This window comes from Saccopteryx bilineata, chromosome 12 (assembly GCF_036850765.1).
Source record: "Saccopteryx bilineata isolate mSacBil1 chromosome 12, mSacBil1_pri_phased_curated, whole genome shotgun sequence".
Classification (NCBI taxonomy): Eukaryota; Metazoa; Chordata; class Mammalia; order Chiroptera; family Emballonuridae; genus Saccopteryx; species Saccopteryx bilineata.
Genome location: NC_089501.1, coordinates 43,661,813 through 43,689,262, shown reverse-complemented (window position 1 = coordinate 43,689,262; position 27,450 = coordinate 43,661,813). Strand labels below are relative to the sequence as shown.

General features: G+C 43.0%; 1 protein-coding gene across 2 annotated transcripts; it reads left to right on the top strand.

Moving 5' to 3' along the window:
- Positions 1-72: 72 nt before the first annotated feature.
- NUP43 (nucleoporin 43) lies at positions 73-21,302 on the top strand. Of its 2 annotated transcripts, XR_010727669.1 has the most exons (10): positions 73-156; positions 2,132-2,325; positions 2,659-2,781; positions 4,072-4,149; positions 6,999-7,179; positions 7,770-7,905; positions 9,094-9,245; positions 13,888-14,010; positions 17,259-18,228; positions 18,657-21,302. XR_010727669.1 is itself a non-coding variant. In XM_066248044.1 (9 exons), exons 2-9 carry the CDS (start codon positions 2,206-2,208, stop codon positions 17,486-17,488), a joined length of 1,143 nt encoding a protein of 380 aa, XP_066104141.1. In that variant the 5' UTR covers positions 73-156; positions 2,132-2,205; the 3' UTR covers positions 17,489-21,302. The 2 variants fall into 2 exon arrangements, 1 of the variants encoding a protein (XP_066104141.1); XM_066248044.1 differs by having other exon boundaries at positions 17,259-21,302.
- The last annotated feature ends 6,148 nt before the right edge of the window (positions 21,303-27,450 follow it).

Here is a 27,450-nt window from a genome sequence, read left to right as displayed (position 1 = left end):
CTGGAACCCGGCTGCCAGTGTAGGTGGCTGCTATGGCTGCCGGGAACGCGCGGGAGGCTAGGTAGTCAGCGCCGCCGCCACCCCGTGTCTCTTCTTGAGGCCTCGGCTGCACACCGCCTTCTTGCTGGGTTCGCCCTGCGCCCAGGCCCCGACGCGGTGGGTCCCGGCGCGGTCGGTCGTGTGCCTGTCTGCGGCTCTGGTCACCCAGCGCTGTGGCGGGATGGCGGGGTCGGTCTGGTTCCGCCGCAGCGGGTGGCTCCGCAGTCGCCGATGGGTCAGCTGTTGCGAGCGGCAGGTCTGCTCCTATAGCTGTCCAGATTGTTAGATGGTGGGCTTCCTCCGTCCTGCCTCACCCAACCCTGTTGACTAATAATTGGGACAGTTAGAATCAGAGCTCCCTATGGTGGAGCCTGAATGATCTTAGTAGAAGCACAGAAGGGCAAAGGCCTTCTCTAACCCGAGTTTTCCAGCTTCTGGCTTTGTGACAAGTACATCAGTGTTTGGGTAGCAGAGACTTTTGATACCCTGGTTTGTTCTCAACTCGAGCACAGATTCAGAGTGGGAAAACACCAAGACATGGGCTGGTAGAGGGAAGGCTTCTGGGGAATGCTTTACTTGTTAGAACGATGCAAATGCTTGAAAATACCACTGTATCCTATGTCGAGTGTGTTATTCCCCCAACACAAGGGTGCGTTTTCAGCAAATTAAGCCTCCCAAGTTCTACCGTTAGACTAGATGGACCCCAGCCTATTGCTGTCGGCTGTACAAGACAATGAATGAGAAGCTGAAAGGGAACATGCCTGTCGCGTCCAACTTGCTGACTCCTGATCAGAACTAAGACTGACACAATCCAGTCGTCACTTAGCCCGATAAACTTTTAAGAAAGAAAGAGCTATGTCAAAACATCTATGCTACTGCGTCAGCTGCAATTTTCACATTCTGGTTCTCAGGGGATTTTGTCATATGTGCTACTCAGCCTACTTCCAATCCAAAATATACATGACCTGTTTTCTGGGATTCTACGGCCGTAAATGAAATCGCACTCAAAACAGTGTTCTTCAATATTATGAATAAAATTGTTAGTTTGGGGACTTTCTATTTCATCTCTCTATAATTTCCTGATGGACTTTCATTTAACTCAATCCTCAATAAGACCTGATAGCTCTCTAAAGTTGACAACTAACACTCCTTTATCAATAGCATATGTAATTAAAAAAAATATTAGTAAGTCATACCTCTTGTGTGTAATAGGATTTTCAATATAATTGAGGGTCTGCATCAAAAGAAAACTAGCAACAGAGAGCAAAATTTCAGTGCTATTATAAATATCAAGTGCTATGTTTATTTAGATCATGAGCTAGAGTAATCAGGAAAAGATATGGGAAGGAACTGGTGCTGGAGGGATGGGTAGGATTCTGAGAAGAGAGGAAGAAAGTGGCATTATAAGTGTAATCAAAAACACAGAAAGAACCTACAACACGGATTCCTGGACTGTAAACGTTACATATTACACCCATTCTTAATTAAATACATAAATGAATTGAGGAAGGTTACTCAGTTAGGCAATGGTTGTCAAAACTAGAACTGGAGTCTCCAGAATTCTCCAGGCTCTGACAGTGTGTGTTAACCTTGAAGCAAAGGATTTCTTTGGGAGACGGAGAGCGGGTGGTTTAGAATAGTAAGTTGGTGCATTAATGGGCTGTACTTCGGTGAGGATTTAAGGATTTGGACTCTTTTCTATGAGCTGTGAAACGCAAACCTTAATACTTAGGTGCGGCTGCTAGGTGGTTTCTCTTATATTGTTTTTGGGGGGTTTTTTTACTCCTTCAATTTGATTTAGGTGGTTTCTCTTATATTATTTTTGTTTTGATTTTACTCCTTAAATTTGATTTATATTGCATAATTATTGCATAAATGTATCGTGTTAGAGTTCCTATACTGATTTTGCAGATTGGGAGCAGATTGTACAGTATAAGGACTCGTACACTGTTGTTTGCCTCTGCTCATCAGTTTCTCGAAGAGGAAGGGCATCCCTACGTCCTAGATTTGGTGCCGGTGCTGCCCGCGCTGACGGCGGCAGAGAATTGTCTCTCCGCAGCCACCGTCGACTTCATAAAATCTATCCAATCAGGGCTCTGCGGGAAGGAGTGGGCTTGAGAGGCGCGCGCTGTGCTTCTTGCTGTAGTTACTGTGGACGATTTCGGCATGGAGGAAATCTATGCTAAGTTTGTGTCTCAGAAAATCAGCAAAACCCGCTGGCGACCGGTACCTTCGGGGAGTCTACAGGCCGCGGAGACCTTTGCCACCGGCTCTTGGGACGATGAGGTACCCCTGCTCCCAGGCCGGAGCGTCCCTGCCTCCTCCATCCCTCCCAGAGCCGCGCCCCTGGGCGCCCGCCCGCGCGCGAGTTCTCTGGCCTTCTAGCTCCTTGCGCCTTTTCCGTCCCCCGAGTCCCGGTCTCGGGCTCTATTGCCCTTTACCTCCAAGCCCTCGATGCTGTACCTGAGCCTCGAGTCTCGTTGTGCTTTAACCTATAACCGTACTATCACCATTATTCTGAGATGCTTTTGAAGCAAGGTAGCTTGAAGGCGACAGACATTTTAATTTTCTAACGGTTAACATATATTTCATCTCAAAGTAAAACTTGGTGCTTTACAGGAAAATTGTATTTCATTGTGGTCTATTGGAGATTTGGGGAACGTGGACTCTGACGGAGGGTTTGAAGGAGACCATCAGTTATTGTGCAGTACCAAGCACTGTGGTGATGTTATGGACTTACAAGTAAGTCTGTGTGATATACAAAAGCTAACTTTTTTAAAAACGGAGAGGAATAAATTTAGAGATGTAAAGGACCTTAAAGTTTCTAGTCTCACCTCAGGTTTACAGGAAACTGAGTTCTCTATACAGTATCGTTATGGCTTTCAGACATATAGCCAGTTAATGGCAGAATCAAGACTGGGGTAGGGGATTTAATCCTAGTTTTTTAATCTTAGTTTTTCTTACTTTTTTTTTGTTTTTTTTTTAGAGAGAATGATACAGGAAGAGAGAGAGAGATGAGAAGCAGTCTCTTAGTTTTGTTTTGTTTTATTCATTTTAGAGAGGAGAGAGAGAGGGAGAGAGAAAGACAGAGAGAGGAGAGAGAGATAGGGGGGAGGAGCAGGAAGCATCAACTCCCATATGTGCCTTGACCAGGCAAGCCCAGGGTTTCGAACCGGAATCTTAGTTTTTCTTAAAAAAATTAATTGACTGTCTACCGTGTGCCAAACTCTGTTGTGGGAACTTTCCATAAATTAATTTAATTCTCATTACATACAGGTACACCAACTGTTGCTACCTGTTTTATCAATGTAGAAAACGGGCACTAAGATCTTTGGAGCACATACTATGGGAGGAAAACCCTGAAAGGGAATTCACTATTTTTGCTCACTGAATTCTCACAACCCCCTAAGTAGGGATTAGTTCTCCTCTTGTAAAGGTTTACCTAGGCTTAGACAGTTTAACTTGGCTAAGGTCTCAAACCTACCAACTAGTAAGTGGTGGGAGAAGAATTAAGTTTTCGTGGGTTTTTTTATTTATTTGTTTTTCTATTGATTTGGAGGGGAGAGAGAGAACCATCAAGTTGTTGATCCACTTAGTTCTGCACTCATTGATTGTTTCTCCTGTGTGCCCTGAGGGTGGGCGTGGACCCTGGCACACCCGCATTGCTCTATCCACGGAGCCATCCACCTTGGGCTTGGAATGAGGTTTTCAAGTCCTGGTCTGTGTGACTTCACCATTTTTGTATTTTCTAAAAGTTGTCTCACCCTGGGAATGGTCCTTTTCTAAAGCTTTTTAGTAGTGGTCTAAAATTAATTAAGTCAATTATAGATGAAAGAGATTAAGGAGAAATTGTTTGCAAATACACTTATTTGTATAGCAGTTTTGACTTTCAGATCTATTATTATGTTTTATTTGCTTAGCATTTATAGACTGTTTGCATTTTAAACATGTTATTGCTATTTAAGTTAAAGGAATACGCTCTCTCCCTTCTGATATTTCTGAATTAGTAACAAGCAGGAATTTTCTACTTAGTTTTTTGACCAGGAAAGAATTATAGCTGCTTCATCAACAGGATGTGTAACAGTTTTCCTTCACCATCCGAATAACCAGGTAAAGAAATTTTGTTTGAAAATTGAATTTATATTTTAATTATTTTTAGGAAGGCTTAAAGAAGACTGACAATAACAACACAAATAATAAAATTTTATAATCTCAAAATGTGGAGGGGAAAAATATTGTTATATAATCGTGTGTGTGTGTGTGTGTGTGTGTGTGAGAGAGAGAGAGAGAGAGAGACAGAGTCAGAGAGACAGATAGGGATAGACAGACTGGAAGGGAGAGAGATGAGAGGCATTGATTCTTTGCAGCATCTTAGTTGTTCATAGATTGCTTTCTCATATGTGCCTTGAGGGGGGGGGCACTTCAGCAGACTGAATGACCCCTTGCTTGAGCCAGCAACCTTAGGCTCAAGCTAGCAAGCCTTGGTCAAACCAGATGAGCCCACGCTCAAGCTGGCGACCTCCCAGTCTGACGCTCTATCCACTGCGCCACCACCTGGTCAGGTTCTATTACCCATCTTTTAGTTACTGTTAATTCTAGAACCATGTTTGCATATTTATTTTTTTGAATTTTATTGAAATTGGATATATCTTAAATTCTATTAACTTAGACATAACAATATAATATTCTAACAAGTTATATTTTCTATAACTCTCTTGTTTCAGTCCCTATTCTGGCCTTTGAAGTAAGAGCACCTTCTAGCTCAGATGTACGAAAGAGAACAGGAATGGCTATTTTGCTTCTGTGGCTAGAATCTTGGTTTTAAATAGAAGAAAGGATGCTATGTATGAAGACATTTTTAAAAATTTTTCTTTAAGTTATTGGGGTGACATTGTTTAATCTTTTTTTTTTAAGATTTTATTTTTACTCATTTTTTAGAGAGAGTAGAGAGAAAGGGGTGAGGAAAGAAACAGGAAACATCACATATATAGTAGTTGCTTCCTGTATGTGCCTTAACCAGGTAAGACTAGGGTTTGAAACCTCAGCGTTCCAGATCAATACTTTATCCACTGTGCCACCATAGGTCAGACTGGGGTGACATTGTTTAATAAAATTAGTAAGTTTCAGAGGTACATTTCTACATCATCTGTAGATTGTATTGTGTGTTCACCACCCCAAGTCTCCTTCCATCACCATTGACATTTTTTCAATACCTTTTTAAATTTTAAATTTATTGATTTTAGAGAGGAAGGGAGAGAGAGAGAAACATTGATTATTGTATCACTTATTTATGTATTCATTGGTATGTGCTCTGATGGGAGATCAAATCTACAACATGGGTATATGGGGATGAAGTTCTAACCAACTGAGCTATGCAGCCAGGGCACGCCTTTCTTGTGTGCTTCAGGACACAAAGCCCAAGAGTGCTGACCTTTAGAGCATAGTGGTGAGGGCAGTCCTTTACAATAGCCTCACTTGAGTTACAGTTTTAAGTTGCTATAAGAAAGTGCTCATTCAGATTTCGGAATTAATAAAGCTCACCTTGCTTCTAAGTGTGTTTTTCTTTGAGCCCTGACCAGATGGCTCTGTTGGTTAGAGCATTGTCCTGGAGCACAGAAGTTGCTGGTTCAGTCCCCAGTCATGGCACATACAGGAACAGATCAGGGTTCCTGTCTCTCTCTCTCTATCTATCTATCTCCCTCTCCCTCTTTTCCTCCCTCTCCCTCTCTCCCTCCCTTCCTTCCTCTCTTGCTAAAATCAATCAATAAATAAAAAAACTTTTTGCCCTGGCCGGTTGGCTCAGTGGTAGAGCGTCGGCCTGGCATGCAGAAGTCCCGGGTTCGATTCCCGGCCAGGGCACACAGGAGAAGCGCCCATCTGCTTCTCCACCCCTCCTCCTTCCTCTCTCTCTCTTCCCCTCCCGCAGCCGAGGCTCCATTGGAGCAAAAAGATGGCCCGGGCACTGGGGATGGCTCCTTGGCCTCTGCCCCAGGCGCTAGAGTGGCTCTGGTCACAACAGAGCGATGCCCCGGAGGGGCAGAGCATCACCCCCTGGTGGGCAGAGCGTCGCCCCCTGGTGGGCGTGCCGGGTGGATCCTGGTCGGGCGCATGCGGGAGTCTGTCTGACTGTCTCTCCCCGTTTCCAGCTTCAGAAAAATACCAAAAAAATAAAATAAAAAAATAAAAAATAAAATTTTTTTTAAAGTTTTTCTTTGAGAAAAAGAGATTGACACACAGACAAGAAGGGAGAGAGAGTGAGAAGCACCAGCTCTTAGTTGCTTTCACTTTAGTTGTGCTTTGATTGTGTCCTGACTGGGGCCAAGCCAGTGTCCCCTTGGTCAAGCCTTGGCTTGACCTTGAGCTTTTTATGCCAGGGACCTTTGGGCTCAAGTTGGCGATCTTTGGGATCGTGTGAATGATCCCTCGCTCAAGGCAGTGACCCTGTGCAGATGAGACCTCACACAGAGTCGATGACCTCGGGTTCCAATTGGCGACCTCAGCATTCTGGGTGGATGCTCTATCTACTATCTACTGTGCCACCATCAGTCAGGTTTAAGTGTTTTTCTTAATGAAGTCATTTAGAAAACTGTATAGCTTTATTTCTTAGATGTAGGATAGTTCCCCTAAGAATTTTGATATTTTTTCTTGTACTTTTGTTATCATTATTAATTTACTTAAGAATTTAAAGTTGCTTTTGAACACACAACTATCTGATTTTTTAAATCTCAGGTAAGTTTGGGATATTTTTGAACAGTGTTCCTTTCAAATCTACTCCAGTGTACACATAGCTTCGATGGAAGTAGGTTCTAGACTTTTGTATTTGAAAATACAAAGGAAAAAGGAGAGAGTTGTTCTTTTTCTAGAAGGGTTTGAAACAATTTTAAAACACTTCAGTTGGGGAAAGTGCTAGTTTTTTAGACCTCTGCTTGCTTGATGAGATCCTCATTTCTGACACGTAGACACTGTCGGTGAGCCAGCAGTGGGCAGCGGCTCACTACCACACGGGGCCCGGCAGCCCGGCCTGTAGCGGTGCCCCCTGCACAGGGGTGGTGTGCAGCAGCCCGGAGATCGTCACTGTCGGAGAAGACGGTCGAATAAATCTCTTCAGGGTTGATCACAAGGAAGCTGTGAGAACTATAGGTAAGAAAAAGCATTATATTTTCTTCATCTATTACATAAAAATTGAGCACTTACCATGTGCTAAGTAGATACAATGCTAGGTATTTGAAAGATACGGAAATACACAAAGCAGAATCCCTTGATCAGGACAGTATGTTGAAAAAGCATGTGTGACTGAGTGACTACAGAGGAGAGAGAAACTTTCTTTTGTCTGGAGTGGTCTATTGAATAAGAATTGAGGAGCATGTGGCAGTTAATTTTCCTGTCAAAGAGAGTTCATTTTAACATGTATATAACTGTACATTTTTTATAGAAATTAAACTGTGACCTCTTTAGCCTTAGATGGATAGCTCTGTTTGTTAGAGTGCTGTCCCTATATGCAAGGGTTTCTGGTTTGATCACGGCTCTGGGTACGTACAGAAACAGATTGATGTTTCTGTTTGTCTCTCTTTTCCTTATTCTTTCTTTAAAATCAAACAAAACAAAACAAAAACAACCCCTGACCTACTTAAAATTTCACTTGTAATAGTTCAGTGAAGAAGCAATGCAGTTGAAGGTTTTCATAGCACAGGGGAGCCATCAGCATGTACTACTGTTTTCTTACTTTGTAGACAATGCGGATAGCAGTACCCTCCACGCAGTCACCTTCCTTCGCACTCCTGAGATCCTTACAGTAAATTCAATTGGACAGTTAAAAATATGGGATTTCAGACAACAAGGAAATGAGCCCTCTCAGATATTATCACTGTGAGTTTTGTTTTATAATTTCAATAGTGTAATGCAAAATTAATTTGTTCAATTATTTATAGCAGTTGACCTTAAACCATATTGTATTTGACTTGCATTTTAAGAGAATAATCTCCATTTATATCTTATCCTAACTTAAATATTAAATATAATAAGTATAATTTGATACTACCATGCTGCATTTGGTAAATATTTGCTGTCTTGATTCAAAGCTTTTAATCTTTTTGAAGTTTATATTATTTAACGGGGAACTTAATTTTGGTCATCAAATGATTCTGTTAATAGTGGTATAAGGCCCTGGCCGGTTGGCTCAGTGGTAGAGTGTCGGCCTGGTGTGCAGGAGTCCCGGGTTTGATTCCCGGCCAGAGCACACAGGAGAAGCGCCCATCTGCTTCTCCACCCCTCCCCCTCTCCTTCCTCTCTGTCTCTCTCTTCCTCTCCCGCAGCCGAGGCTCCACTGGAGCAGGGTAGGCCCGGGCGCTGAGGATGGCTCCTTGGCCTCTGCCCCAGGGGCTAGAATGGCTCTGGTCGCAACAGAGTAACGCCCCAGATGGGCAGAGCATCGCCCCCTGGTGGGCATGGCGGGTGGATCCCGGTCGGGTGCATATGGGAGTCTGTCTGACTGCCTTCCCATTTCCAACTTCAGAAAAATACAAAACAAAACAAAACAAAAAACTAGTGGTATAATAAACTCTAGCTACAATTGGGGAAGATAAAATTAAAAAAATTTTTTGAGCAGAAACGTACTCTTCTTTAACAAGAAAATAGAGTTAGGATTCAGGTTAGGGTAAGAATAAAAAAGAAAAAAATAGAATGTGTCAATAAAATGTGTCAAGCTGAAAAAAATTACATAAAGTAAGCATTAAATAAGGTAGGAGTAAAGAATATACTCTTTAGTTGATACATAATGTTTTTTTAAAAGCCAGGAAATGGAAATGTATTCTGCACAGTATACCCTCAGATTATCTTGCTCCCTATGCCTTGAGAGAATGAATGCCGCCCCCCCCCCCCAAAACTCTACTATTAGAAGTATATTTAATGTAGTGAATTTTAGGACATATTTAAGTTCAGCCAGCAGCTTTAGCCACAAAGTTATCATTCAGTTAGTAGGATGAAACGTTTCATGGGTTATGCAAAGATAAAGTATGCTTTGCAACATATTTGATTTCATTGTATCTCCCATGGAAGGACTGGTGACCGGGTGCCACTCCACTGTGTTGATAGACATCCCAACCAGCAGCATGTTGTGGCCACTGGTGGCCAGGATGGAATGTTGAGTATTTGGGATGTTAGACAAGGTACTATGCCTGTGTCTCTGCTGAAGGCTCACGAAGCTGAAAGTAAGTATTACAGAGATGTGGAAGTTTTTATTGGGTGAGTTAATGTGACAAATTATAAGTAGCATGGCTTTTGACTGAATTGTATAAACTCATAATAATTAACATTCCTTTTTATTTGACATTTAAATTCTTTAACATGTTTCATTATTATATCCAAAACTGCAGTGTTTAGCCTGCTATGTTCATCTTTATGACTTATTTTCATAGGATAATTTTTTAGAAGTAGAATTAATGAGCCAAAATGTTTGCTTAATTTTAAAACTGTGCTGATACATGTCAGATTGTTCTACATAAAAATAATCAGTTTATATGGCCGTACCCATTGTGTGGGAATGCCCTTTGCTCATGCAAATGGAGGCTTATTTTTAATATAAGGTCTACCGGAAAGTTCTGTCCGTTTTGGAATAAAACAAAATACAACTTTTTCTTACCGTCAGTAAACTTTATTAAATAATATATTTCCACACCAATCCTATCTTCCGAATATGGTCCGAAATGGTTTGCTGAGCTGAATTAAGCCTTTCTGCAATCTCCGATGTTGTCAGAAAAGAATCTTGCTCCAACATGGTCTTAACAACATCGTCATCCATCAAAGATGGTTGCCCAGAACGTTGCTTATCAGAAAGGTCGAAATCACCTGTTTTGAATTTTTCGAACCATCTTCTGCATGTCCTATCAGAAACTGTACCTTCACCAAACACTTTCAATAAATTTTGACATGCTTCTGTAGCATTTCTTCCTTGTCGAAATTTGTATACAATACAGTGGCGTAAATGAACTTTATCAGTAGCCATGGGTACACTATCGCTTCACACATAAGACTAATGTGAATCAACTTTGTTTTAGTTAATTTGCTACGTCAGTATGTATACATTAAGAGATAAAAATAGAGAGGCACACATGCGCCAAATAAACGTGCTTACGTGTTGAAACTTATGATAGAAATGGACAGAACTTGCCTGACCTGTGGTGGCACAGTGGATAAAGCGTCAACCTGGAAATGCTGAGGTCACCGGTTCGAAACCCTGGGCTTGCCTGGTCAAGGCACATATGGGAGTTGATGCTTCCAGCTCCTCCCCCCTGCCTCTCTCTCCTCTCTCTCTCTCTCCTCTATAAAATGAATAAATAAAATTAAAAAAAAAAAAAAAAAAAGAAATGGACAGAACTTTCTGGTAGACCTTATATTTTATAATCTATGTGTTCTTTAGTTTGCTATTTTGCCTTTTTTTTTTCTTTTAACAAGAATATTAGGCCTGCCCTGTGGTGGCACAGTGGGTAAAAGCATCGACCTGGAACGCTGAGGTCACTGGTTCGAACCCTGCACTTGTCTGGTTGGGGCACATGTGGGAGTTGATGCTTCCTGCTCCTCCCTCTTCTCTCTCTCTCTCTCACCCTCTCTCCTCTCTAAAAACTGAATAAATTTTTTAAAAAAATTAAAAAAGGCCCTGGTCGGTTGGCTTAGTGGTAGAGCGTTGGCCTGGTGTGCAGAAGTCCCAGGTTCGATTCCCGGCCAAGGCACACAGGAGAAGTGCCCATCTGCTTCTCCACCCCTCCCCCTCTCCTTCCTCTCTGTCTCTCTCTTCCCCTCCCACAGCCAAAGCTCCATTGGAGCAAAGATGGCCCGGGCGATGGGGATGGCTCCTTGGCCTCTGCCCCAGGCGCTAGAGTGGCTCTGGTTGCAACAGAGCGATGCCCTGGAGGGGCAGAGCGTCGCCCCCTGGTGGGCGTGCCGGGTGGATCCCGGTCGGGTGCATGCGGGAGTCTGTCTGACTGTCTCTCCCCGTTTCCAGCTTCAGAAAGATACAAAAAAATAAAATAAAATAAAATAAAAGAATATTAGGTATAGGTTCTTGTCTTTTTGTTTGTCTTCTGATAAGCTGGACAGAAATTTTTTATTATATGTTATCATGACAGTGGGTTATAGTTTTAAATTCTGAGTTAAGAGAAGTTTGTGTAAATCCTTGAATAAAAGTACAAAAGAGCGGCCCTGGCTGGTTGGCTCAGTGGTAGAGCGTCGGCCTGGTGTGCGGGGGACCCGGGTTCGATTCCCGGCCAGGGCACATAGGAGAAGCGCCCATTTGCTTCTCCACCCCCCCTCCTTCCTCTCTGTCTCTCTCTTCCCCTCCCGCAGCCAAGGCTCCATTGGAGCAAAGATGGCCCGGGCGCTGGGGATGGCTCCTCGGCCTCTGCCCCAGGCGCTAGAGTGGCTCTGGTCGCGGCAGAGCGATGCCCCGGAGGGGCAGAGCATCGCCCCCCTGGTGGGCAGAGCATCGCCCCTGGTGGGCGTGCCGGGTGGATCCCGGTCGGGCGCATGCGGGAGTCTGTCTGACTGTCTCTCCCCGTTTCCAGCTTCAGAAAAATACAAAAAAAAAAAAAGAAAGAAAAAAAAAAGTACAAAAGAGCAACATTGTACCAGTACTGCCACTTCTGTTGAATAAGTTTCTCATTATTACCTTGGAAAGATAAGTGACTTTTAAGATTATATTTAAGGTAAAGCAAAAAAAATTAAAAAGGCCTACAGTTTTTTCCTCTTTCATTTACAGCTATGCTCAGGAAAATAAGTGAATAAAATGGAATAGAGTGTGCCCTCGTAGAGCCTGATGTTGGCTAACCCAGTGGTAGGAGGGTTACAGCCCGTCAGCTCTCTTCTCACACAGCCCCAGATGAAACAGTGCAAAGGCACTCTATTAAAGGACTCTCCCAACACACTCCTTTCCTGCACGTTGTTCCATCAGATTATCTGGCTCCCTGTGCTCAGAGAGAATGAATACTGCCCCTCCTCCAAATTCCAATATTTAGAAGTATGTTTAACGTAGTGAATTTTAGGGCATATTGAAATTCAGCCAGCAGCTCTAGCCACAAAGTTATCATTTAGTTAGGATGAAATGTTTCATGGGTTATGCAAAGATAAAGTATACTTTACAACATATTTGATTTCATTGTATCTCCCATGAAAGGACTGGTGACCGGGTGCCACTCCTAAGGAAGGTGACCTTTTTATGTTTTGTGATATGATGTTTAATTGTAACTGTCAGAATGAAAATTGCCAGCTTGCAGCATATGCCTTGCACTTTGGATGTTACACCCTGGACACTTTGTATGCTGCCTCTTTAAGGTCTCCTCACCCAGAATCACAAAACCCTGGCTCACAGACGGCCTGTTTCATCTGCATGCTGCAGAGGACTTCCTAAGGCACCCTGGCCAGTCATTGGTTCCCCGGTGTCTGTTGTCACATAATGCTCCCTTAAAGTTTAGAGCTTGAGTAGTCCTCAGTCCCAAACTGGCTTCTTAAATCCCTCCATCTGAAACTGGACCCTGGATTCTTGGAGCATTTCCAGGGCTTGGTTTGCTAGCAAGGAGCCAGTTGCTATTTCTGTGATACAGAACAGAAGTATCCAGAGCCCTGGGATGAGCCAAATTGGACTCTGCCTCTTAGAATTTTATTTGTATATTACTTTTCCTGTCTCCTCTCTCTGTTTTTCCAGTAATACAACTGCATACATTAATGACACAGGAACTGAAAATAACGGGTCTTAAACCAATTTTTAAAAAGATTTTTTCAGAATTATCCCATTGTCATACTTTTACATTAAAAAAACTTAATAGGTCAGATGATTAGCATTTGTTTTTATTCTTTCACTGGCCCCAATAAATATGTAGAAGAACTTGGCTTCTTTATTCTACCTACATGTTATAGCCATTTGGAGATTGATAGTATGTCTTTTCTTTAATTCTGAAGTTTGAATTTTATCACAGACTTGGGTTTGAAGACATGTAATAGAGATTAATGGAAGATGATGCCTAGAGATAGCGTTTTGTTTTTTGTTTTTTGTTTTTTTGTTTTGTTTTGTTTTTTGTGATAGAGACAGAGGAACAGATAGACAGGAAGAGAGAAATGAGAAGCATCAATTCTACGGTTCCTTAGTTGTTCATTAACTGCTTTCTCATATGTGCCTTGACCAGAGGGCCCCAGCAGACTGAGTGACCCCTTGCTCAAGACAGCGACCTTGGGCTCAAGCTGGTGAGCCTTACTCAAACCAGATGAGCCTGTGCTCAAAACCCAGCAATCTCAGGGTTTTGAACTTGGGTCCTTCATACCCCAGTCTGGTGCTCCATCCACTGCGCCACCACCTGGTCAGGCTATAGGTGTTTTTTTTTTAAAGATTTTCTTTATTGATTTTAGAAAGAGGAGAGAAAGAGACAGGAGGTGGCTGGAGTGGGAAACCACAGGTCAGGAGAGGTTTTTTTTGTGTGTGTGTGTTTTTTTTACAGAGACAGAGAGTCAGAGATAGGGACAGACAGACAGGAATGGAATGAGATGAGAAGCATCAATCATCAGTTTTTCGTTGCGACACTTAGTTGTTCATTGATTGCTTTCTCATATGTGCCTTGACCGCGGGCCTTCAGCAGACCGAGTAATCCCTTGCTCAAACCAGCGACCTTGGGTCCAAGCTGGTGAGATTGTGCTCAAACCAGATGAACCTGTGCTCAAGCTGGTGACCTCGGGGTCTCGAACCTGGGTCCTTCCGCATCCCAATCCGACGCTCTATCCACTGTACCACTGCCTGGTCAGGCAGGTGAGATAGGGTTTTAATGTTTGTTAGCTGACCTGCACAGGGTAAACTTGGTTCTTACCTTTCAGTGTGGGAGGTTCACTTTCACCCATCCAACCCAGACCATCTGTTCACCTGTTCCGAGGACGGGTCCCTTTGGCATTGGGACGCCTCCACAGACGTGCCTGAAAAGCCATCACTCTTTCAGCAAGGTAAAAAGTTTTAATGATTCTTGTGTGTAGTAATTTTATTATACTTTTAAATACCAAATTAGAAATTCTCATTTGTCTCAGACGTTGTCATTCTCCTCGGGGTAAATTCTAATATCGGAGGGCTTGGAATCCGCCAGCTACTTACCGCTCCGTTGCTGATGACTGGAACGCTATAGGCTGGCTGACTGGGTAGCTGGGCTCTTCTTTGTAAGTTCTTCCCCGGCGCCTCTGGCCATAGGATAGGTGTGACAGCTCTTTTATATTGCATTGCCAAGGGTGTGTGGCAAGACAAGAGTTGATCTTTAAGTATTAAGGTCCAGGTTTCTGTTCAGACTAAAAGGCCTTGTCTCCTGATTAAAGAAAGGTAAGTGAAGGTCAGCCCAGAGCCATACACTTATCATCAAGGGGTATTTTGTTTTGGGCATTTTCCAAGCTTCCTGTTATTGAATTTGTCTGTTGTTCCAAAGTTCATTTTTTTCTTTCATTCAGCAAATGTTTATCCAGTGCCTACCATATGCTAAGCATTCTCCTAGGTGTCGGAACCTACAACAGTGAGCAGAACTAAAATCCTCTGCACACATCAAACAAGAATTGTAGCAAACAGTAAATAAATAGGTAATGTTTCAGTGAAGGTCCTGCCAGAAAAGCCAAGTACCCCTGGTTTAGAAGGAATTGGTTTCACACGTGCTGGAAGAGCGGCGAGGAAGGAAGAGGAAGGCCCGGAAATAAAATACCGTCCATACCTCTGCTGCTGCCATGGTGGAAGTGCCGTTGGAGGTAGTTCTGGATCCGCAGAGACAATGCCACTCAGCCAGGCTGGAATTACTGCCAGTGTTGCTAGAAACTGGGAGCTTCTCCCCTTACCCCCCTTCCATTCACCCGCAGTAGTAACTCCCGTTGGCAGGGCTGCCTGGCAGGCAGATGACGAGGGAATTAGAGTTTGTCCCCATGCGACATGGTAGAGCACGGAACAGCAGGAAAGAGGACAGAGCAGACAGGAAAAGAGCTGGGCCAAACACACTCTCTCTGAAGGTGAGGGACGGGGAGTTAAGGGGGAAGGGTGCCCTGTGTGAGGAGTGGAGGCCCGAGTGGAGCGTGAGGCCCGGGAAAGCGTTCCAGGCACAGGACACTGCAGACACTAGCGACCGGAAATGGGCAGAGGACAACGCAGAGGCTGGGGTGGCTGCAGCTCAGTGAGCCAGGTGGGGAGTGGTGGGCGATAAGGAGAGGCAGCTGAGAAGCAGGGCTTTGTATGATGAGGACTTCAGATTTTAAGTGTGATAGAAAGCCATATGGAGAATTTTGAGTAGAGGAGTGGTGTGGTCGGACTCATGTTCCCGAAGAATCACTTTAGTCACTCTAGCTGCTATATGGAAAATGGCCTGTGGGGAGAAGGATGGTAAAAGTGGAAACAGGGAGACCAGGTAGGAAACATCCCACAGTTGTTCAGATGTTAATTTCACATATTCAAGAGTAATGTAGAATATAGGAGCAGTAAAGGAAGAAAAACAAACAGGAAATATAAAACTTCCCCAGAAAAAATTGTGAAGAATGGATTGTGTAGAGCATGGAACATGTTATTCTAACTTTATTTATGGAGAAAGTAGTAATTTTGTTTAAGGATTAACTAAGTACTAAGTACTTGGTTTTTTACATCCTTCCTCTCCTACCGCCACTATCTAACATTAGAAACTTTACTGTTTGAAGAACTTTTGTGAGACTAGAAATAAAACCATTTACTATCTTTTGTGTCTGGTATTACAAGGCACAGTTATTAGACACTGTGAAAAGAGTGAAGCAAATATAACCTGTGTAGCCTATTAAAGAAACAATTTAGCCTGACCTGTGGTGGCGCAGTGGATAAAGTGTCGACCTGCAATGCTGAGGTTGCCGGTTCAAAACCCTGGGCTTGCCTGGTCAAGGCACATATGGGAGTTGATGCTTCCTGCTCCTCCCTGTTTTCTCTGTCTCTTTCCTCTCTCTCTCTCTCTCTCCCTCTCTCTCTCTCCAATAAAAATGGATAAATAAAATCTTAAATAAAAAAAAAAGAAACAATTTAGTTACAAAGGAGCATGAAAAGTTAAATCTAAGAAATGTGCCTGATCAGGCAGTGGCGCAGTGGATAGAGTGTCAAACTGGGATGCCGAGGACCCAGGTTTGAGACCCCGAGGTCGCCAACTTGAAGGGTTTATCTGGTTTGAGCAAAAGCTCACCAGCTTGGACCCAAGGTTGCTGGCTTGAGCAAGGGGTTACTCTGTCTGCTGAAGGCCCGCAGTCAAGGCACATAAGAGAAAGCAATCAATGAACAACTAAGGTGTCGCAATGTGCAATGAAAAACTAATGATTGATGCTTCTCATCTCTCCATTCCTGTCTGTCTGTCCCTGTCTATCCCTCTCTCTGACTCTCTCTCTGTCTCTGTTAAAAATAAATAAAATAAATAAATGTAACTAGTAAGTTAGTGATACATACAGTGCTGAGGGTTCCCGAAGGAGGAGAGAAGCATGAACTGCTGTTACCTTCAAAAGTACAGAGAAAGAAGTTGAGCTGGGCTTTCAAGAGTCATCCAGATTTAAACCTCACTAGTCATTAATCTAGAAGACACGAGGGACTTCGTCTTGTATTCCCAGCACTTAGGCACAGAGCCTGGCGCATACTCAGCCATTTTATGAATACATGAAATATGTCTTTCTTTGATTTGGCAGAAAGTTGAGAGGAAAGGAAATTTCAAATACTGGCGTAAGCTGAAATACACTACTTGTGCCTCACTTCTCAGTTAAATGCAGAGCACTGTTAGAGATAAAAGTTTATAATCTGGTAGTGTGCTAAAATTCTGCTTTTAAGAGCAGTTACGTAAAATAAAGGATTAAAAACAACGTAAGACAAGTTAACTATGTGATTCCCTCCCACCCCCCATATCTATTCTACCTTTCTTTTGGCTGTTTTGCTACCTTTCTGACACTGTCCCTTAAAGAATGAACACAGAGACAGGGTCAAAAGAAGACTTTTGCTTTGCCTGAAGACTTCAAGTTTGTTATCTATAGTATCCCATGGAAATTTGAGGAAGGTCACTGAATAAGCCTTTGGTCAAAAATGGTGGTTGGTGTGTGTGATAATGGAGTAATCAGCCTGTTATTTGAGAATTAAACAAGTTTAAGTCATTGCCTTTTACATATATCAGTAGAATTTTGGATGTTGAGTAATACACAATTAGTCCTGAAAGATCCCCTCACCCTTTTTTTTCTCCTAGGAGGAAGAAACAGTACTTTTTTGTCTCATAGCATTAGTAACCAGGCTAATGCTCACCAGTCTCTTGTCAGCTCCTGGCTCAGCACTGATCCTGCGAAAGACCGTATTGAGATCACAAGCTTGCTTCCCAACAGGACTTTGTCTGTGAACACTTTGGATGTTTTAGGTCCTTGTCTTGTTTGTGGAACTGATGCAGAAGCAATTTATGTTACTAGACAACTTTTTTCATGAAGATGCTATAATTATAAGATTTCAGGTACAGTTAGCCTTTCCAATTCCAACTTTACAAATTTTTTTTATTGAAAATTGTGAAATTTGCAGGGGTAGCATCAATAATTGTTCGTGGCAATGCCTAGTTTTGGATTTTATTAGTTGGATAATCCCCTAACACAGGGGTAGTCAACCTTTTTATACCTACCGCTCACTTTTGTATCTCTGTTAGTAGTAAAATTTTCTAACCGCCCATTGGTTCCACAGTAATGGTGATTTATAAAGTAGGGAAGTAACTTTAGTTTATAAAATTTATAAAGCAGAGTTACAGCAACTTACCAAGTACTTTATGTTGGATTTTTGCTAAGTTTGGCAGAATAAATCTTTATAAAACAACTTACTATAGTTAAATCTATCTTTTTATTTATACTTTGGTTCTTCTACCGCCCACCATGAAAGCTGGAATGCCCACTAGTGGGCGGTAGGGACCAGGTTGACTACCACTGCCCTAGCAGATGCAGAATCTGATAGGTGACTGATGGCAGAAGAACTGGAACATGTGGAAGAATGTCAGAGGTCCCCTTGTGTTGATGAATACACTGCCTTCACGCGGACTGTTCTGGAAGCTGCCCTCATTTCGAGTGTTAGGAGACTCAAATCACCAATGGGTTCCTGTTTTTTTTTTATCAACAGTATGTGGCATAAACTAGTGTTAATATTTATTCATTTTGCAAATAGTTTCTTCAATCCTTCCACATTTTGTTTCCTTAATAATTTTATTTATTTATTTATTTATTATTATTTTTTTTTTTTTCATTTTTCTGAAGCTGGAAACAGGGAGAGACAGACAGACTCCCGCATGCGCCCGACCGGGATCCTCCCGGCACGCCCACCAGGGGCGACGCTCTGCCCACCAGGGGGCGATGCTCTGCCTATCCTGGGCGTCGCCATGTTGCGACCAGAGCCACTCTAGCGCCTGGGGCAGAGGCCACAGAGCCATCCCCAGCGCCCGGGCCATCTTTGCTCCAATGGAGCCTTGGCTGCGGGAGGGGAAGAGAGAGACAGAGAGGAAAGCGCAGCGGAGGGGTGGAGAAGCAAATGGGTGCTTCTCCTGTGTGCCCTGGCCGGGAATCGAACCCGGGTCCTCCGCACGCTAGGCCGACGCTCTACCGCTGAGCCAACCGGCCAGGGCTCCTTAATAATTTTAATAAAGTTTTCCAGAAAGAATTGAGTAGAACAAAAATCTGAGAAATTTTTTAAAGGTGAAAATGTTTTGACAGGTTCCTTTATTAGAATACGCTTGAATGGAACTCTATCACAACTGTACATATCCAACTTATTTTTCTTGAACAAAGAAAAATATGTTTTTCCTAAGGATTTTTGCTTTTGTTTAATTTTACAGTGTAGTCGAAAATTTTTTGAAATGGAGAGCGTGCAATGAAATAGAATTTCATATTGATAAGTGAGCTGACTTTCAAGCAAAAATCTGCTAGGTAACATGGATGAAACTAGTGTGACCATGTGGTAAAAGTAAGAATTTTGCCATCTTTAGCCTTACCTGAAATATTAATGATGACCTACTATAGTGTTTTAGATGGTATTACATTGTCTTGCCAGTTTGTTAGATTAAATGCATTATTAAGACCTTAATGACAAATCTATTATATAATTGAAGTGTGTATTCCTTTACTTTATCATTCTAATAATAGTATAATTATGGTAGTTTTGCTTTTCTCTTCTAATATTTTCAATTTTTAAAAAAATTGATTTGAGAGACAAACATTGATTTGTTGTTCCACTTGTTTATGCACTCAGTGCCCTGACTGGGAATTGAGTCTGTAATCTTGGTGTATTGGGGTGACTCTAACCAACCCAGCTACCCAGCCAGGGCTATCTTCAATTTTTTTTTTTTTATCTTAAAATTTTTTTTGCTACCTTATCTTGGGTGTTTTTTTGTTTGTTTTTTTTTTTATTTCTATGCACCTACTTTTTTGTATATACTGTATTTGGCTCAAAAATACATCTTTCATTAAAGACAATTAGTAACTTTGAATTCCAAATTATCAGAAGGAAAAATGTCACTGATAGTAATTTGTGTGTGTGTGTGTGTGTGTGTGTGTGTGTGTTTTTCCGAAGCTGGAAACCGGGAGAGACAGTCAGACAGACTCCCGCATGTGCCTGATCGGGATCCACCCGGCACACCCACCAGGGGCGATGCTCTGCCCACCAGGGGGCGATGCTCTGCCCCTCCAGGGTGTCGCTCTGTCGCCACCAGAGCCATCCCCAGCGCCCGGGCCATCTCTGCTCCAATGGAGCCTCCACTGCAGGAGGGGAAGAGAGAGACAGAGAAGAAGGAGAGGGGGAGGGGTGGAGAAGCAGATGGGCGCTTCTCCTATGTGCCCTGGCCGGGAATCGAACCCGGGACTTCTGCACACTAGGCCGACACTCTTCCACTGAGCCAACCGGCCAGGGCCAGTAATTTTTAATCTGTTTATAGTTTTATTACTGGGACCAATTTTTAAGATTTTGTTATTACAAAAGTAATTCATTATAGGAAAACGTAGTCAAAAGAAAAATTTAAGAATTTATAATCTCAAACAAGTCTTTTTTTATTCATCAATATGTATAATTTATTTTGTAAAACTGAAATGCACATATTTATAGCTGTACATTCCCTACCAGTAAACTCATGAGTCCAATAATGTAAACATAGCTGTGAATTTTACTCTGACTTTGTATGTCCCTTTGTCTGAATGTCTTGCTGCAGCCTAAGCTACAGCGTCGCTCTCTTCACCCACTGGAAGCCCCTCCTATTAGTTAGCGGCTCACAGCCTTGCTCTGAGTGGAAGACCCTTGGTCCCTGGTGGCACATTTTCCACGTATGGCGAATGGCAAGCCTGTGCCTCTGCTTTCATCTGCATTATCTGTTGAAAAGTTTGATGTTCTAATGCATGTTAGCACCCTTCCCAGTTTCCAGGAGCAATGAATGTATACAAACAGTTTTAAGTTTGAAGCTTGGTTTTGATTTAAGGGTGTTTATAACCATGTGTGAAAAGTACATTTGAATAGTGTCACATTAAATACATTTAATAAATATAAGCTTTATGTAGTATAGGTAAAACCCTAATATATGAATTTGCTCATTGCCACGGCCTTTATTCATGAAACTATCAAATAGGCTTTTTGAGAGCCGCGGGATCTCAGAGGTGGAAGGCACCTTGAAGGGCATCTTCAACCTAAATTTAATCATCCCTTCCACAACATTCCCAACAATTTTTCATCCATACATTTGAAAATATACTGTGCAGCCTCGCATTTGGACAGCACTGGTTGATTCTGCATGATGGCATGGTTTTTGTGTGAGTGGGACTCAAAATGGTCCTTTAAGTAAAGGTAGAATAATGTTTTTGTGGTTTAATAAAATGATCCTGTGCACCTGCTGAGACAGCCCATTGCTGGTCCTTTATTGAATTTGCATTATGTTGGGGTACTTTACCATAAAGTTTCTCTAAGTAAATGAGTTTTCATATACTGATGGAAATATGCTGCCATTTATCTTCTTAAGAGCCACAAAATTTAATTCCTTTCATATTCAAAACCATATATTGTATCTTCTTTGGGGTAAAACTTCTTAATCTATCCCTTCAATGGTTTCTTGTGGGCGAGGTTCCCTTTCCAGCCTTTCTTGCCCTACTTGGCTAAATCCTGCTTACCCTTTGGACTCCTTTGAGGTGTCATTTTCTCCAGAAAGCCTTCGCTGGCCTCTGACAATCGGGGCTAAATTGTACTCTTTCAAAAGCCCATTGTGCAGAGCTTACATTGTGCTTAGAGTAGTATGTTAAGTAGCCTGACTCCCTCTGCTGGACCAAAAGCTTAAGAGGAGAGCCCATGTCTCAGTGTTACATTGACGGTATTTAATATAATGTCTGATCCATAGTAAGCTCTGACACAGTACAAACTGAACTGAGTTCACAATCTTGTTTCCCCTTTAAAAATACTCCCATTTCCCAAAGGCTACCTGTAAAAGGTGGCTTCCGGGCTTCCGAAATGAACACTCTCCAGGTGCTGTCTTCACTTGAGAGTATGATACGTATCTTATCCTGACTTTGAGTACAGTACTCTTTTGTGACGCTGTCTTAGTTTATTTTAATAATACTGACATTTGTTCAGAATTATTCCAATAGACTGCTGACTAGTTGAACATAAACTCCTAAGTTTTCAGACATGATACTCCTACACCATACTTCCAATATTGAGTTAATGCATATAATTTTTAAAATAATAACTTAAATTTTTTTAATATATTGATTTTAGAGAGATAAAGAGAAACATAGACTTGTTCCACTTATTTATGCATTTAGTGATTGATTCCTGTATGTGCCCTGACCTGGGGATTGAGCCTGCAACCTTGGCGTATTGGTATGTGCAGACTAACCAGGTACCTGGCCAGAATGCAGATGATTTTGATCTTTACTGTAGGTCTGTCCTTGTTCTAAGAAGACAAGTTTTATTTCAGCATACAACAGAATTAACAGTCACTTCTGAATCTTTTCTTGAGAAGCAGATTATTTTCAGCATTGCATGCTTTCTATTCCTCATCCGATTGGTTAGGAAATAGCTTAAATGGACTGAATTACTTAGGTCCACTAATAGTGTCCTCTCAATTAGCAGTGACATGAATCATTGGTTTATGGCTGTAATCACTGAAATACTTATAAACCAACCCTATTGGTTGGCATTCTGCCCCATTTCTCTTCACGAGACTATTGTGAGAAAACATCTGTGCTATAGCTATGATCCTATCAACTATGTGGCATAATTGAAAAATTCCTGTCTTTTGTGAATAACGCTTTGTTTTGTAGTATTGTAGAAATATCTTTTTAATCCATTTTTCAAGAAGCAAACCAGCCTGACCTGTGGTGGTGCAGTGGATCAAGTGTCGACCTGGAAATGCTTAGGTCGCCGGTTTGAAACCCTGGGCTTGCCTGGTCGAGGCACATATGGGAGTTGATGCTTCCAGCTCCTCCTCCCCTTCTCTCTCTCTCTCTCTCTCTCTCTCTGTCTCACTCCTCTCTAAAATGAATAAATAAATTTAAAAAATTTAAAAAAGGAAGCAAACCAAGTTCACTACTGTATATGTCGTTTGTATCATTTAAGCTTATGGTATCAATGTACTATCTAGCTCAAACTAATTAAGCTAGTGTAGAGCAATAGCAGTGCTCTTATTTTACAGATGAAACCTAGGGTGATCCAACATATGACAAAAGCTATTTAAACTATTTCATTGGCATCACCTGAACCACGACTCAGTTTACATGGCAATGTATTATAGAATGACTAACAGCTACATCCTGGACTGCAATCATCTTAGCATTAAAGTAATTCCTGGGTGGGGACAGGGGAGGGGCACAAAGAAAACCAGATAGAAGGTGATGGAGGACAATTTTTTTTTTTTTTTTTTTTTTTGCATTTTTCTGAAGCTGGAAACAGGGAGAGATAGTCAGACAGACTCCTGCATGCGCCCGACCGGGATCCACCCGGCACGCCCACCATGGGGCGACGCTCTGCCCACCAAGGGGCGATGCTCTGCCCATCCTGGGCGTCGCCATGTTGCGACCAGAGCCACTCTAGCGCCTGTGGCAGAGGCCACAGAGCCAACCCCAGCGCCGGGGCCATCTTTGCTCCAATGGAGCCTTGGCTGCAGGAGGGGAAGAGAGAGACAGAGAGGAAGGCGCGGCGGAGGGGTGGAGAAGCAAATGGGCGCTTCTCCTGTGTGCCCTGGCCGGGAATTGAACCCGGGTCCTCCGCACGCTAGGCCGACGCTCTACCCGCTGAGCCAACCGGCCAGGGCAGGACAATTTGACTTTGGGTGATGGGTATACAATATAATCAAATGTCAAAATGATCTGGAGATGTTTTCTCTGACTTTATGTACTCTAATTGATCAATGTTACCCTGTTAAAATTGTCCAAATAAAATTAAAAAAAAAAAATTCCCACCCTGGCCGGTTGGCTCAGCGGTAGAGCGTCGGCCTAGCGTGCGGAGGACCCGGTTCGATTCCCGGCCAGGGCACACAGGAGAAGCGCCCATTTGCTTCTCCACCCCTCCGCCGTGCTTTCCTCTCTGTCTCTCTCTTCCCCTCCCACAGCCAAGGCTCCATTGGAGCAAAGATGGCCCGGGCTGCTGAGGATGGCTCCTTGGCCTCTGCCCCAGGCGTAGAGTGGCTCTGGTCGCAATATGGCGACGCCCAGGATGGGCAGAGCATCGCCCCCTGGTGGGCAGAGCGTCGCTCCTGGTGGGCGTGCCGGGTGGATCCCGGTCGGGCGCATGCGGGAGTCTGACTGTCTCTCCCTGTTTTCAGCTTCAGAAAAATGAAAAAAAAAAAAAAAAATTCCCAACAACATTCACTATATCAGAGATACCTAGAGGAAAGAAACCATGAAGGGGGATGGGCGTGGTGAGAAAGGAGAAGAAAGCCTAGAATCTAGCTGATCGCATAGCATAAAATATTTAATTAAAAATAAACTCATGTTAAGTTCCAAATTGTCATAAATGACAACTTTAAGGGACAGTAGCTGACCAACCTAACAAAGCCATCAGAAACGCACTGACGCCTGGCCGGTGGTGACAGTGGATAGAGTGTTGACCTGGGATGCTGAGGTCCTAGGCTCGAAACCCTGAGCTTGCTAGCTTGAGCACAGGCTCACCAACTTGAGCACAGGGTTGACGGCTTGAGTGTGGGATCATCAACATCCCATGGTTTCTGGCTTGAGCCCAGGGTCGCTGGCTTTAGTCTATGGTCACTGGTTTCAGCAAGGGGTCACTGGCTCTGGTCAAGACATTTATGAGAAGCAATCAATGAACAACTAAGGTGCCACAACCTCAAGTTGATGCTTACCATCTCTCCCCCTTCCTGACTATCTCGTCAAAACACACACACACACCCACCCACCCCAACAAAACATTTACTGTCAAAACAATTGTGTAGGCCATGGATATTTGAAACTAAATTAAAACTAGACTGTGAAATAATAGCTGTAACAAATGCAAAAAGATTTTTACCTGTGCACATAGTATGGAATGAACTTATTTTAAAATCTCTGCCAGAGAGGTCATATAAGAAATGATACCTGATGCCTGATCAGGCGGTGGCGCAGTGGATGGAGCGTCGGACTGGGATGCAGAGGACCCGGGTTCAAGACCCCAAGGTCACCAGCTTGAGTGCGGGCTCATCTGGTTTGAGGAAAAACTCACCAGCTTGAACCCAAGGTCGCTGGCTCCAGCAAGGGGTTCCTCGGTCTGCTGAAGGCCCGTGGTCAAGGCACATATGAGAAAGCAATCAATGAACAACTAAGGTGTTGCAATGCGCAATGAAAAACTAATGATTGATGCTTCTCATCTCTCTCCGTTCCTGTCTGTCTATCCCTGTCTATCCCTCTCTCTGACTCATTCTCTGTCTCTGTAAAAAATAAATAAATAAATAAAAATTTAAAAAAAGGAAAAAAAGAAATGATACCCGAGTAGCATTAAGCATACCTGGCCCTCAGATTTGGTTTCTAATATCATTCTCCAATAAAAGGAATCAGGGCTCCATGGAGGGGTTGAAGATACATGAGATTGCTTGCAACATCTTGTGGCAGAGTAAGGAAGTTCTAAGAGACACAGAAGCCAACTGGAAAAGCTCCCAATAGCCAAGGTTGGAGCAGTTTGCTCAACAAAATAAAATATCCAAAGTATAGCCTGGCCTGTGGTGGCGCAGTGGATAAAGCGTCGACCTGGAAATGCTGAGGTCGCCGGATCAGAACCCTGGGCTTGACTGGTCAAGGCACATAGGGAAGTTGATGCTTCTTGCTCCCCCCCCCCCCGTCTCCCTCTCCCCCCCCTCTCTCTCCCCCCCTCCAAAATGAATAAATAAAATCTTTATAAAAAAGAAAAAACAAAACAAAAATCCAAAGTATAAAATAAATATCCACGAGTACACATTGATATCAATAAATGGGGGAGGAGACAAATCTGATTAGAATTCCAAATAATTTATATAGATTCTCTGCCCTCATAGAGGTAGAAGACAATAATAGCCACTTGCATGAGGCATAGAAAGGTTGAGTAAACTGAAGCTGGATCAAGGATTTTCCCTCAGTGATACAAAGACCTTCAAATGAATGGCAGGTACGGCTACTCTCAGATGGCTAGCACCCCTTGTAGACATTTTCCTGGTCTTTCACATCCACCTTCACCCCCACCTGCAGTTTCCGCCATTTTTAATCTTGGAGGTTCCCTCCAGATCACTCCTACTGTCTGTCCCTGCCCTTCTGTCTCCCCACTTAATGGGAGTCAACCACCTAGTCATAGAGCAATTCACCCAGCTCCTTGGATTATCAAGGAACTTTGCTATAGACCAGGGGTAGTCAACCTTTTTATGCCTACCGCCCACTTTTGTGTATCTCTTAGTAAAATTTTCTAACCACTCACTGGTTCCACAGTAATGGTGATTTATAAAGTAGGGAAGTAACTTTATAAAATTTATAAAGCAGAGTTACAGCAAGTTAAAAGCATATAATAATAATTACTAAGTACTTTATGTCGGATTTTCGCAGAATAAATCTTTTTTTTTTTTTGGTTTATTTTTTTTTTGTATTTTTCTGAAGCTGGAAACGGGGAGAGACAGTCAGACAGACTGCCGCATGCGCCTGACCAGGATCCACCCGGCACGCCCACCAGGGGCGACACTCTGCCCACCAGGGGGCGATGCTCTGCCCCTCCAGGGCGTCACTCTGCCGCGACCAGAGCCACTCTAGCGCCTGGGGCAGAGGCCAAGGAGACATCCCCAGCACCCGGGCCATCTTTGCTCCAGTGGAGCCTTGGCTGCGGGAGGGGAAGAGAGAGACAGAGAGGAAGGAGGGGGTGGGGTGGAGAAGCAAATGGGCGCTTCTCCTGTGTGCCCTGGCCGGGAATCGAACCCGGGTCCCCTGCATGCCAGGCCAACGCTCTACCGCTGAGCCAACCGGCCAGGGCAGAATAAATCTTTATAAAACAACTTACTAGAGTTAAATCTTTTTATTTATACTTTGGTTGCTCCGCTACCGCCAACCATGAAAGCTGGAACACCCACTAGTGGGCGGTATGGTCCAGGTTGACTACCACTGCTATAGACAGTAATCTATGGAGATAACTTACCTTTATACTGAGAGAATTGAGAAACTTAAGGGAAGAATTTCTATGTGTTGGTGACATAAGTGACTGGATACTATGGTCTTTCTTCCAAATATATACATATTCCTTCTGGAAAGGGGAAGCAGGCCTGAGAATACATGAGATTCATATAATACGGTTTTGAGACTGAAAGGGACTCTACAGGTTACTTGATTAAGAAAATAAAGTTGAAGAAAATAAAAACTAGGGCCATTAAATCACTCATCTTGAGTCAAATCCTCTACCTTGTACAAACTGTGTTCATAGAACATAGACTTTCAACCAAGTGCTCTTAGAATATGATCTTTTTTAAAACTTGATTTTATTGAGAGAGGGGGAGAAAGACAGAGGCAGGAACATTGTTCTGTCCCTGTATGTGCCCTGACTGGGTATCGAACCGGCAACCTCTGTGCTTCTGGATGATGCTCTAACGCAGCGGTTCTTAACCTCTGGGTTGCAACCCCGGCGGGTCGCCTAAAGCCATCGGAAAATACATAATGCATATCAGGTATTTACATTCCGAATAATAACTAGAGCAAAATTACAGTTATGAAGTAGCCACCAAAATTATTTTTTGGTTTGGGGTCACCGCAACATGAGAAACTGTATTGCGAGGTTCGGCATTAGAAAGGTTGAGAACCACTGCTCTAACGGTAAGCAATCAAGCCACCCGGCCAGAGCAGAATGTAATCTTTATTTTATTTTATTTTTTTCCTGAAGTGAGAAACAAGAAGGAAGTCAGACAGACTATCATAAGCGCCAGACCAGGATCCACCCAGCATGTGGATGTC

Coding starts and splice junctions, on each gene's coding strand:
- NUP43 (XM_066248044.1), top strand. CDS start 2,206: ATGGAGGAAATCTATGCTAAGTTTGTGTCTCAGAAAATCAGCAAAACC. Junction 2,326..2,658: donor CCGGCTCTTGGGACGATGAG/GTACCCCTGCTC, acceptor GGTGCTTTACAG/GAAAATTGTATTTCATTGTG. Junction 7,906..9,093: donor CCCTCTCAGATATTATCACT/GTGAGTTTTGTT, acceptor CTCCCATGGAAG/GACTGGTGACCGGGTGCCAC.